Source organism: Argopecten irradians, chromosome 11 (genome assembly GCF_041381155.1).
Source record: "Argopecten irradians isolate NY chromosome 11, Ai_NY, whole genome shotgun sequence".
NCBI lineage: Eukaryota > Metazoa > Mollusca > Bivalvia > Pectinida > Pectinidae > Argopecten > Argopecten irradians.
The window spans coordinates 31,615,676-31,627,203 of NC_091144.1; the positions used below are offsets into that span (position 1 = coordinate 31,615,676).

At 30.7% G+C, this 11,528-nt stretch overlaps 1 protein-coding gene and 1 long non-coding RNA gene across 2 annotated transcripts; both read right to left on the reverse strand.

The window, feature by feature from the left end:
* On the reverse strand, positions 1-8,893 carry LOC138335308 (synaptobrevin homolog YKT6-like). The gene is made up of 8 exons (XM_069284333.1): positions 8,672-8,893; positions 8,093-8,175; positions 7,090-7,190; positions 6,174-6,235; positions 5,195-5,237; positions 4,814-4,879; positions 3,737-3,838; positions 1-3,494 (listed from the first exon to the last, which is right to left on the reverse strand). Exons 1-8 carry the CDS (start codon positions 8,776-8,778, stop codon positions 3,459-3,461), a joined length of 600 nt encoding a protein of 199 aa, XP_069140434.1. The 5' UTR covers positions 8,779-8,893; the 3' UTR covers positions 1-3,458.
* Positions 8,894-10,066: 1,173 nt separating this feature from the next.
* Positions 10,067-11,528, reverse strand: LOC138335309 (uncharacterized). The gene is made up of 3 exons (XR_011210258.1): positions 11,370-11,528; positions 10,713-10,905; positions 10,067-10,209 (listed from the first exon to the last, which is right to left on the reverse strand). It is a non-coding gene; the product is annotated as an uncharacterized lncRNA (long non-coding RNA).

The window sequence follows — 11,528 nt, forward strand, 5'->3', positions numbered from 1 at the left end:
TAGCTCATATATATATCATTTCAGCTGATAGATTACAGTCAAGTTCCATCACCACTAGAGGTACTAGTCCCGCCCAAACGCTATTGGGTACCATGTTGTACATGGATTAGTCTCATTCTTCATCTCTTTTTCCATAGCTTAAATCCTCTCAACAAATGAGAACACCCATCAATTCATTTCTAATACCAACTAGAATACAGGAAGAGGCATAACTCTACCAATAAAAACGATCTCAAAATTTTATAAAACAAAAATGTATTCCTTCCGTACTTATCCGATATACATATTGTAATTGACACAATAATTCAAACAGCAGACAGTGAGATAGGTTATTTCAGAGTAAAGCGGTTTAAGCCCGCCTCTCACATTTCATAACAGAAGTACATGTATACATTTTACATGTAATAGCACATATACACGTATTTGTATTGATGAAATAAGACTTGAACCAACTCACCAGTTTAAAGAAATGTAAACATTTTAAAGCTAAAGAAACAGATGACGCATAAAAATAATTTAATTGTTAGCTTAATGGACTCAATTACAACAAAATAATTTTCTACGTACATGTAGCACCGTTCACAAAACTTGCATACTGAGTTATCCTAGCCAATCTATCAAAAATTCACATAATCCTAACCACTTCATCAATTCCTCGTACATAACAGTACACACTAATATCTACGCTGATGGCAACTGTTAGGAAATTACCTTCCAAGTGTTAGAACATGAAAATATCGGCATATACCGGTAACACACAGACGTTCACCACACCCAACATGCCATATACAAGGGAGATCACCCTTAAATGACCCTAGATGTCAATTATAATAGACATTGATTCAACAAATACTCTCTTCAGCTGAAAGAAAATTTATGTTATAATAGTTTTCAGAAACAAACAACAATCTTACTATATCCACTTTATAGATGATAGGATGATCAATATGTGTTACTGAAAACATCATTTATCTGGAGACAGATTTTCTAATAGATGAAATATACATGGAGCTCCCAATGGTAGTAATACTATCATCAGTATAGAAGTTAATACTGGGTAATAATATGTTTGTACACAGATTTATGGCATACAGGTTACTTTATAAGAATTGTAAATATCAATATTCCCTTTATTAGGGCTGGGTATTGGAACAGCCGAACCGATACATATTGGCAATGCACTGAAATGATACACGATATGTATTGTCGATACAATGAAAACATTTTTCAACTTAAATTGTTACTGATATTGTGAAATATTCTGAACAAAATAGTTGTTTGCGAGTCCTGCCAAATGCTGGCCATCATGTGCTCTGCTACATTGTATTCATGGTTACGCAAACACATTTCTGGTGTATCTAAGTGACTCGAATGCATCACCCTTCCTATCAATAGAATATGCTACAGAAACCCTTTGCATGAATGGTATATTAAAAGAGCTTTAACAGATATTTTCTGTCAAATGGAGAGAAAAACAGTAGTTTTTAATATCTGAACGATACAGCAATACAACATGCTGTCGTATCGGGAACCGATATGTTGTTGAATACCGGTAGAAACCAGTATATTGATATACCGATCCAGTCCTACCCTTTATACAGTATAGTGGGTTTTTTTTCATAAGGGATTAAGTTTTGCTACTTCTGTAGTTAAGTTCAGTTTCCGCAAATATTAAATATTTAGTAAGACGATCTCTACTGCTTATTAGTGTTAGAAAATGACCAATAAGTAAACACACAAAAATGTATATCCTCGAGAATTAGTATCAATTAAAAGGGGAGACCGCAAAATCTTCTCCATGAAATTAAACAACACTTTTATTCAACCATAATAACAAAACATCAAATATTATAATACATTAAATGTATTGTAAAAACAGGATGGATCAGATGTTTAAACATAATAAATTACTTTGAAGTTAAATAAAAATATTTTTCCATGCATATATAACATGTGATTGTCACCTTATGAACTACTATATATACCTATTAGGTATTAATATAACTAATTTACTAGACACTTGCAATTTTGGCTCTATTGAAAATCTGAACAGAAAAGACATACATATTACTTTCTTTTTATATTTCAACTGAACAAATCTTCAAAATTAATCAATGTTATTAAACATTTTTATTATTTCTTCATTAGACTTTGAACAACCAAAATACATTTGAAAGCTAATTAGAGATTATAAAAGCTCCTTAATATCATCTTAACAGTGTACTGAACTGTTGTTTTTACGGGTACCCTTACAAAATAGTATGAAAGCAAAAATATGCAAAAATATATACAGTACTTAATAATATTCAGAAAGCATAGAAATATATATCTGAAATAAAAATTCTAAAAACTCACTCAGTCATGTTTTATTGGCATTCACATCAAGAGCAATCACAAGCATGTCAGTCAATTGGTATATTTTGTGACAAAAATTCTGGGAAGAAATAACACAAGTGAAAACCAAATTTATGTACCAGTTAATCAATGTTTTTAAAAACATTTTTTATCCATAATAAAATGTTGTTCTGTATCAAGTGAAATTTCCTTTCTTTAGCATTTACAAGCTATAAAACCCTCTCTTCCAGTAATGTTTGAAAATACAGAAAGTGAAATGTACAATTGCATGCTCAAAGCATGCTGACACTGAACACATCATTTGTTACATTGCACTTAAGAAATAGAGGGACGGGAATCAAGGTCACAAAGTTCTGAAAATTTTTTGTCACATCAAAAGACTTCATCCTTCAAACTTTACAAAAACCACTCTTATTCTGCATACATGATAATTATTAGGAAAGCCATCACCTTGTATCTGTGTCTTTAATGAGTAGTATTGACAACAACTTGTGTTTAGATACGATATATCTAAAGATACAATACGATAGATCTGTAGATACGATTTATCTATAGATATTATAGGATATATCTAAAGATACAATATATCTATACATAGGATATATCTATAGATATTATATAGTATATCTATAGATATGAAATATTTATAGATATGATACAGTATATCAATAGATACGATACGATATATCTATAGATATGATGCAATATATCTATATCATTTAAGCGTTATTTGGAATCCTTAATGATTCCAGATGATTAATGAGGCAATTCAATGTACAATGTTTAGATATCATGGATCACAGACACAAAGAGAGAAACACAATGTAAACAGATACAGGTGAATGGGTATTATATATATATACTTAGGTAGTTCATGGGTGACTGACTTCATAGCTATCGCATACATAACATGTACATGTACCTTCATGGTGTTTTTCATTCACGGCCAAAAATCTCTATCTCCAGGTCTGTTTATCACAACATGGCATGTTGATGGCATCATGTGATCCACATGCCATATTAGGTAATGCACATATGATATCACACGCTCCAAACCAACCACATGTCTTGGTCCATCATAATAATTAGAAGGTAACTTCTCTTCATAATATCACACAACAAGAATTAGTTTTTCTAGCCTGAAAAATTAAAAGTACATTCTATTAATTGAATTACAGATAAATCAATGTAATGTGAATAAATCAATAACTTCAGTATAAAACAGTATTCTATAGATACAATATTGGTATTTTACATTGCTTTTTAATAACAAACATTAAAGATTGAAATTTTCAAATTAGTCATAATATAAAAATGTCAATTTTCTAGAAAAAATATTGGAGCTACAAATAAAGGGGAGATAACTAAAGACAAAACTTACAGTTTTATAAAAGGCTTTAGACTGGACGCTAAGATCTGCTGACCGGTCCACTAAAGCGTCCAACTTCTCATCACGCTCCAGCAGTGCTTCAATAGTATTATGCTGAAGAGAACAACAATAATATATTGATAGGTTTCTCAATCTTTTAAAACTAGTGAATAAAGTTTTTGTTGTGTTAACATATATGTGACATAGGATTACAGAACAACACAAAGAATATTATAGGACAGAAGGTGGTGGTAAAATATAAAATGAGACACAAAAATGAAGATAATATATAAAATTGTTTAATTAGACAGGAAGTGATTATAAAATATAAAATTATTTGATTAGACAGAAGGTGATGATAAAATATAAAATTATTTAATTAGACAGAAAGGGATGATAAAATATAAAATTATTTACTGAAACAGAAAGTGATGATAAAATGTGAAATTATATAATGAGATAGAAAGTGATGATAAAATATGAAATTATTTAATTAGACAGAAAGTGATGATAAAATATGAAATTATTTAATTAGACAAAAAGTGATGATAAAATATAAATTTATTTAATTAGACAGAACTTGATGATAAAATATAAAATTATTAACTGAAACAGAAAGTGATGATAAAATATAAAATTATATAATGAGACAGAAAGTGATGATAAAATATGAAATTATTTGATTAGACAGAAAGTGATGATAAAATATGAAATTATTTAATTAGACAAAAAGTGATGATAAAATATGAAATTATTTAATGAGACAGAAATTGATGATAAAATATAAAATTAGAAATTATTTACTGAGACAGAAAGTGATGATAAAATATGAAATTATATAATGAGACAGAAAGTGATGATAAAATATAATATAAAATTATTTTATTAGTTAGAAAGTGATGATAATATATGAAATAATTTACCGAGACAGAAAGTGATGATAAAATATATAATTATTTAAAACACTGGGTAATATAAACATAAAGACTTTTTTTCACTGGTAGTATTAATAGGCAGTTGAAGAAGTCTTTTCTCAAGGTAAGAAATTAATATATCACTAAAGACATGGATAGATCTTAAAGTACTTACCAGAATAATTTTTGTCTCGTCCAATTCACTCTGTATCTTTGTCATGGCATCGGCTTGTTTTGGATCCTTCAAAGTAAAATATTCAATTCATTATAAAAAGTTGTGTGAGAGCTCAAGGTTGAGATATACATCTCTCCTTGATTCTTTTATTGTTTAATTTGCTATGTATGTTCATATCTTGACATTTGTTATTCTTAAACAAATACATCAAACAATGCTGTATAACTGCACCTTTTTCATGATCGCAAAAACATCAACAAGTAGCAGGAACCTAGTGAATTTTCACTGAATTTTCAAGGATTAATGAGTCTCCCTATTTAGTTCCTCATCATCACAGCATCATTATTGTTTGCTAATTACATACACAAAAACAATACATACCTGATATTTAGCTAAATGTTCACTAAGGTAAGGAAGTTTTAACCTGAAAATACAAACAAATTAATATTAGTAATATTCTATTTCCTGGAAGGTGCTTATAAAGTTTGCTTGGCCATTAGATATGTATGCAGGGATTTCATTATCTTTCAGGGGAGGCAGTATCACTGTAATTCCAGGGGGTACTTTACTATACTAATTTGTATCCTATCAAATGTGATTTAGCCTGAATCAGGCAGTTCTACTGCCAGCTTTAACCGTCAAACAGTAGCGGGAACCATGGCAACTGCCTGATATTGAAACCCCGGTATATGAACAGAAAGCTTAAGATGAACTTCAGGAAACGATGCTATACAAAAATCAAAATCCGATCCTGTCAATCATTTTATTGTCACACCACTCACGAAATGGCAGAAGCACATCTTAAGACTTCTTTTTAGATACATCTACTATTTGAAAAAATGGCCTGTATAACTTCCTGACATATGTCGATATTAATCGATGTCTTTCTCAACATTGAAAATGTCTGAATTATTTAGATGTTTCAGTTATCAATGTTAAGAAAAATATTGATTAATATTGACACAGAATTAATATGTCTGACAGCTGATATGGCCTCCCCCCCAAGTTTCCAAGTTGGTCTCAATTGGAAATATATATAAAATTAAGAAAATTGGAGAACATCAAATTAAAACTGGAGAAATAATCAGACAGTATTCTCTGTCAGAGAAACTAAAGTAACAAACTAACAAACTTAATTTGTTGAAATCCAAGATGGCAACCTTGTAGTCATGTTGTTTTGTGACTTGTACAAACAGAACATGCACATATAACGACCAATTTAAAGTGACTCATATGAGATTTGAGAAAGGATTTCAGTACCGTATGAGAAAAAAGGGATAGCAAGATTCACTAACAACAGATCGACATGCATGGAAGAAAGGACAGACATCTGATGATGGTGGGCTGAAAATGTACTTACCCAGAATTTGGTTTACTCCATTCTGATTTATTAGGTACTTGAGTTTCAAATGTATCCAATATCTGTTTAAACATCCAGAATCCATATTTTAATCAAACACCTATTTTGAACAGTAAAATATCCTTAATTTCAAAGTCCAATGAGCAGAATGAGTTAATAACTTCTTAATTCTTTATGTACTTTCACATGAGCAAATACTAAATTTGCACAGTTTAGTGAATTGGAGATCATAACAGTTAAATACCAAGGAAAATAAAATTAATATGGACATATAGTATTACAGTACAACCACAACCTGATAAAAAAAAATCCACCAGTATATCATAATAATGCACACTTGTGAAAACAGAGAAGAAAGGCAAAACAACCAGACTCAATTGTTGTATTTATGTAAACCAACTTATATTTAAGCAAATGATCTGGAAATGTGAAAAGTAATCTCAGCAAAAATACACTCTTCATAGACACAATAGAAATATACGAGTTGAAAATCACGAAATTAAATCGTGAAAATAGGTTATATTGTACGGTACAGGATCTAGCAGATCGCTCTGAAAACTGGTCATTTATAGTCAGTCAACACTTTTGGTTTGGTTTGGTTTGTTTATTTTTACGTCCTATTAACAGCCAGGGTCATGTAAGGACGTGCCAGGTTTGTTGGTGGAGGAAAGCCGGAGTACCCGGAGAAAAACCACCGACCAGCGGTCAGTACCTGGCAACTGCCCCACATGGGATTCGAACCCGCATCCCAGAGGTGGAGGGCTTGTGGTAATATGTCGGGACATTTTAACCACTCGGCCACCGCGGCCCTATCAGTCAACACAAGTCTGCTACATGTATGTTACTTAATGGTGAATATTTTTTTTATTTTTTTTTTTTTTATTTTTTAAAACAGTTTAGGGTACATCCGCTTTACCTTATTAAGAAGGGTGTGAGCTACCCTCTTTGGATATTCATGGTCACCAATGACCACTCCGGACAGTCCATCTGACCGCACATAGACGTGACATATGTAATCTGAAAATGGAAATACATGTACTATGTCTGTATGAGGACTGATTCACAAGAGTGATTTGAACTTTTATCATGTTAATAAGAAAAGGATGAACAGCACATTAAAGGACCACTACCTTTCCAAAACGGCTTTTAATTTTTAAAATGGGAATGTTTAATAAGATTGATAATTTTATAGAGTCACAAAAGTTAATAACTTACAGTTAATACTATGTGTAACACTACAATTACTATCACATTCTGAACAATTCAATTTCAATAAATTAAATGATGATTTTCATAGCACAGGTCGTTTTATCTTTCCCGTTGCATTCCTAATTACTGCGTATTGGTTGATTATCACTGCGCCAGAAGGCAAAACAGCAATATGAATCTTCACTGTTCATAGTTTACGCAGGATATCCTGCATTTGATTTTTAATTTTGGTTTCACACACGTAGTGGGCCTTTAATCATAACATATTTGATCTGAACATAGAAGAAAGTGATGTCTGTGTTATTTTACTTAATTATCTATATAGCTAACAGATATGTAACTATAGCGATATCAATATATATTTTGATGTGATTTTCATGCTGTTTATCATTATGTGATATAGTATATTAAATGATGACTAGAATTGACTACAAACTATATATGGAAAGGACTAGCGTAGTTTGATCTAGATCTACGGTATTTGTTGTTGATTACCATTTTATACTGTGTAATGTTTATATTGAAAGTATATTATTTTAAAAGGAAATATTGACCATAAATTATCATTGAATATAGTATGAATTATTTAATGAAAACAAAATGAAAAGTTTGAAACTCTTAAATGTCATGCATCAATATTCAAAATTGATCAACTTGAAATGTTGAGTTGTGTATTGTATGTTAAGACAATTAAAATCCAATCGTCTCACCTTGTTCTTTAACTGAGGCCCGACTTGCAATCATCGTTCTCTCTGTGATGATTTTACTAGTAAAGTCCATGAATTCTTGAACACTATATATCGTGAAAGACAAGTCTGATTTATTAACATATATACAGCGGGACATCTGGTTGATAGACATAAAATTAAAAACAATATTTTCAAATGTAGGCAAACAGCACATAAGTTTAGTATCTCTGCATGCATGAACAATGTATTACATCATGACACCAAATTTGTTTGTTACGCTTGACAATTATTTTTGAAATTGTGGAAGAATATCACATGTTTTAATTAACTCATATGTGTAACATTAGTTAAATCACACAACCAAAATGTTCTATGAATTCAATAAAACCTAACTGTCTTTACGCAAAGCAACCGAAAAAACCATTTATACATGTTCTTAGAGACCAAAAAAAAGTAAAATTAAAACTTTTTGGATTAGACTACAAAGATTTGTACAGGTATACAATTTTTCTTTTTCCATTGAGTGGCAGGTCTACAGGTAGTTAGGTTTTTGACATTACAATTAAAATGAAAAGTATAAAGGACTGATATATATCATACCTTGATCGTTGGAAATAACCAAAAGACGAGAGCTCATGACTAGCACTGAGGGGATTAACTTTTCCATCTCCATTTTTATACAGGACTTGCAGGCAGTAGAGTTTCATATCTACAGTCTTTGTTTTTCACCTTGGTAAATATGTTTACTCTTAAGAGTAAATATAACCATTCAACTGAGATTGAGAAATATAAACTGTAACAAAATAATCAAATAGCAAGATCGTTAATGTATGATAGCACATGTAATTTGTAAACACACATCTATTGGTAAATGTCATAAATTTGTGTCATTTGCTACAATTTTATCTGATCCTGGTTTCCTGGATGTTTGTTGTTTTAATTTACAATAAATCTACAATACAGTGCGGTCACACTTAATAACGACAACAAACGACAACAAACGACAAGAAGCGACAACAAACGACAACACGTTAAATACAAGGAAAAGTTAGTGACAACACAGGATATGTTATTCAGTACATTAAAATGAATATTTCTACCAAGTTTTATGAAGATTGGAGCAAAAATGAAGGAATTATGAGCGATTTGAATATTCTGATTTGAAAATTAATAAGAAAAGGGAACCGCTGGTCAACTACCTTAGATCAAAACGGCTTTGAATTTTTAAAATGGGAATGTTTAATAAAATTGATAATTTTATAGAGTCGGTTAATAACTTACAGTTAATACTATGTGTAACACTACAATTACACCTTCTGAAAATCAATTTTGAAAACCTAAAACGACAACAGATGATATCGTTTTATCTTTCCCGTTGCCAGTCCTAATTACTGCGTATTGGTTGATTATCACTGCGCCAGAAGGCAAAACAGCAATATGAATCTTCACTGTTCATAGTTTATGCAGGATAATCTGCATTTGGTTGGTGTTATGACATCCTCTTAAGCCATTAATATATATTTTTGTATATGATGATTGTTTTCAAGAAACTTTTAATTTTCGTTTCGCAAAGGTAGTGGGCCTTTAATCATAACATATTTGATCTGAACATATAGAAGAAAGTGATGTCTGTGTTATTTTTTACTTAATTATCTATATAGCTAACAGATATGTAACTATAGCGATATCAATATATATTTTTGATGTGATTTTCATGCTGTTTATCATTATGATTATGTGATATAATATATTAAATGATGACTAGAATTGACTACAAACTATATATGGAAAGGACTAGTGTAGTCTGATCTAGATCTACGGTATTTGTTTTTGATTACCATTTTATACTGTGTAATGTTTATATTGAAAGTATATTATTTTAAAAGGAAATATTGACCATAAATTATCATTGAATATAGTATATGAATTATTTAATGAAAACAAAATGAAAAGTTTGAAACTCTTAAATGTCATGCATCAATATTCAAAATTGACCAACTTGAAATGTTGAGTTGTGTATTGTATGTTAAGACAATTAAAATCCAATCGTCTCACCTTGTTCTTTAACTGAGGCCCGACTTGCAATCATCGTTCTCTCTGTGATGATTTTACTAGTAAAGTCCATGAATTCTTGAACACTATATATCGTGAAAGACAAGAAGTCTGATTTATTAACATATATACAGCGGGACATCTGGTTTATAGGACATAGAATTAAAAAAAATATTTTCAAATGTAGGCAAACAGCACATAAGTTTAGTATCTCTGCATGCATGAACAATGTATTACATCATGACACCAAATTTGTTTGTTACGCTTGACAATTATTTTTGAAATTGTGGAAGAATATCACATGTTTTAATTAACTCATATGTGTAACATTAGTTAAATCACACAACCAAAATGTTCTATGAATTCAATAAAACCTAACTGTCTTTACGCAAAGCAACCGAAAAAAACCATTTATACATGTTCTTAGAGACCCAAAAAAAGTAAAATTAAAACTTTTTGGATTAGACTACAAAGATTTGTACAGGTATATACAATTTTTCTTTTTCCATTGAGTGGCAGGTCTACAGGTAGCTAGGTTTTTGACATTACAATTAAAATGAAAAGTATAAAGGACTGATATATATCATACCTTGATCGTTGGAAATAACCAAAAGACGAGAGCTCATGACTAGCACTGAGGGGATTAACTTTTCCATCTCCATTTTTATACAGGACTTGCAGGCAGTAGAGTTTCATATCTACAGTCTTTGTTTTTCACCTTGGTAAATATGTTTACTCTTAAGAGTAAATATAACCATTCAACTGAGATTGAGAAATATAAACTGTAACAAAATAATCAAATAGCAAGATCGTTAATGTATGATAGCACATGTAATTAGTACATGTAATTTGTAAACACACATCTATTGGTAAATGTCATAAATTTGTGTCATTTGCTACAATTTTATCTGATCCTGGTTTCCTGAATGTTTGTTGTTTTAATTTACAATAAATCTACAATACAGTGCAGCTGCAGTGTTGTACATACAAAATGTGACTTATTTCACAATGTTGAAATAATCTAACATTCACCTATTGGTTGAAGTTAAATTCAATATGAGAATTGTTAAGGACTGCTAACAACGATTTACACATAAACGAACGCTATTAAGAAAAATCACGGCCGTATAATGTGCGATAACGCAGGTCGAAAACGAAAATAGGGAGCCTGAAAGGCTTTCACGGTCAGACAATATGGCAATAGAAAGATGTATCATCTTCAATCAAACGATGCCTGTTTACTTACCTTAAACGTTTAAATAAAAGTCTGCTTTTCACAAATTAAATAGAAAAGAAAATTTATACTGATGAATTATCCCGTGGAAATCACCATAAAACAAACAAACCACACGTTATTTTAGAACTGATTCAACAGGAAGTGACAAGTTGCAAATGACAGAAACCG

Coding starts and splice junctions, on each gene's coding strand:
- LOC138335308 (XM_069284333.1), bottom strand. CDS start 8,778: ATGAAACTCTACTGCCTGCAAGTCCTGTATAAAAATGGAGATGGAAAA. Junction 8,176..8,671: donor GGTTATTTCCAACGATCAAG/GTATGATATATA, acceptor CACGATATATAG/TGTTCAAGAATTCATGGACT. Junction 3,495..3,736: donor CTAAAGCCTTTTATAAAACT/GTAAGTTTTGTC, acceptor TTAATTTTTCAG/GCTAGAAAAACTAATTCTTG.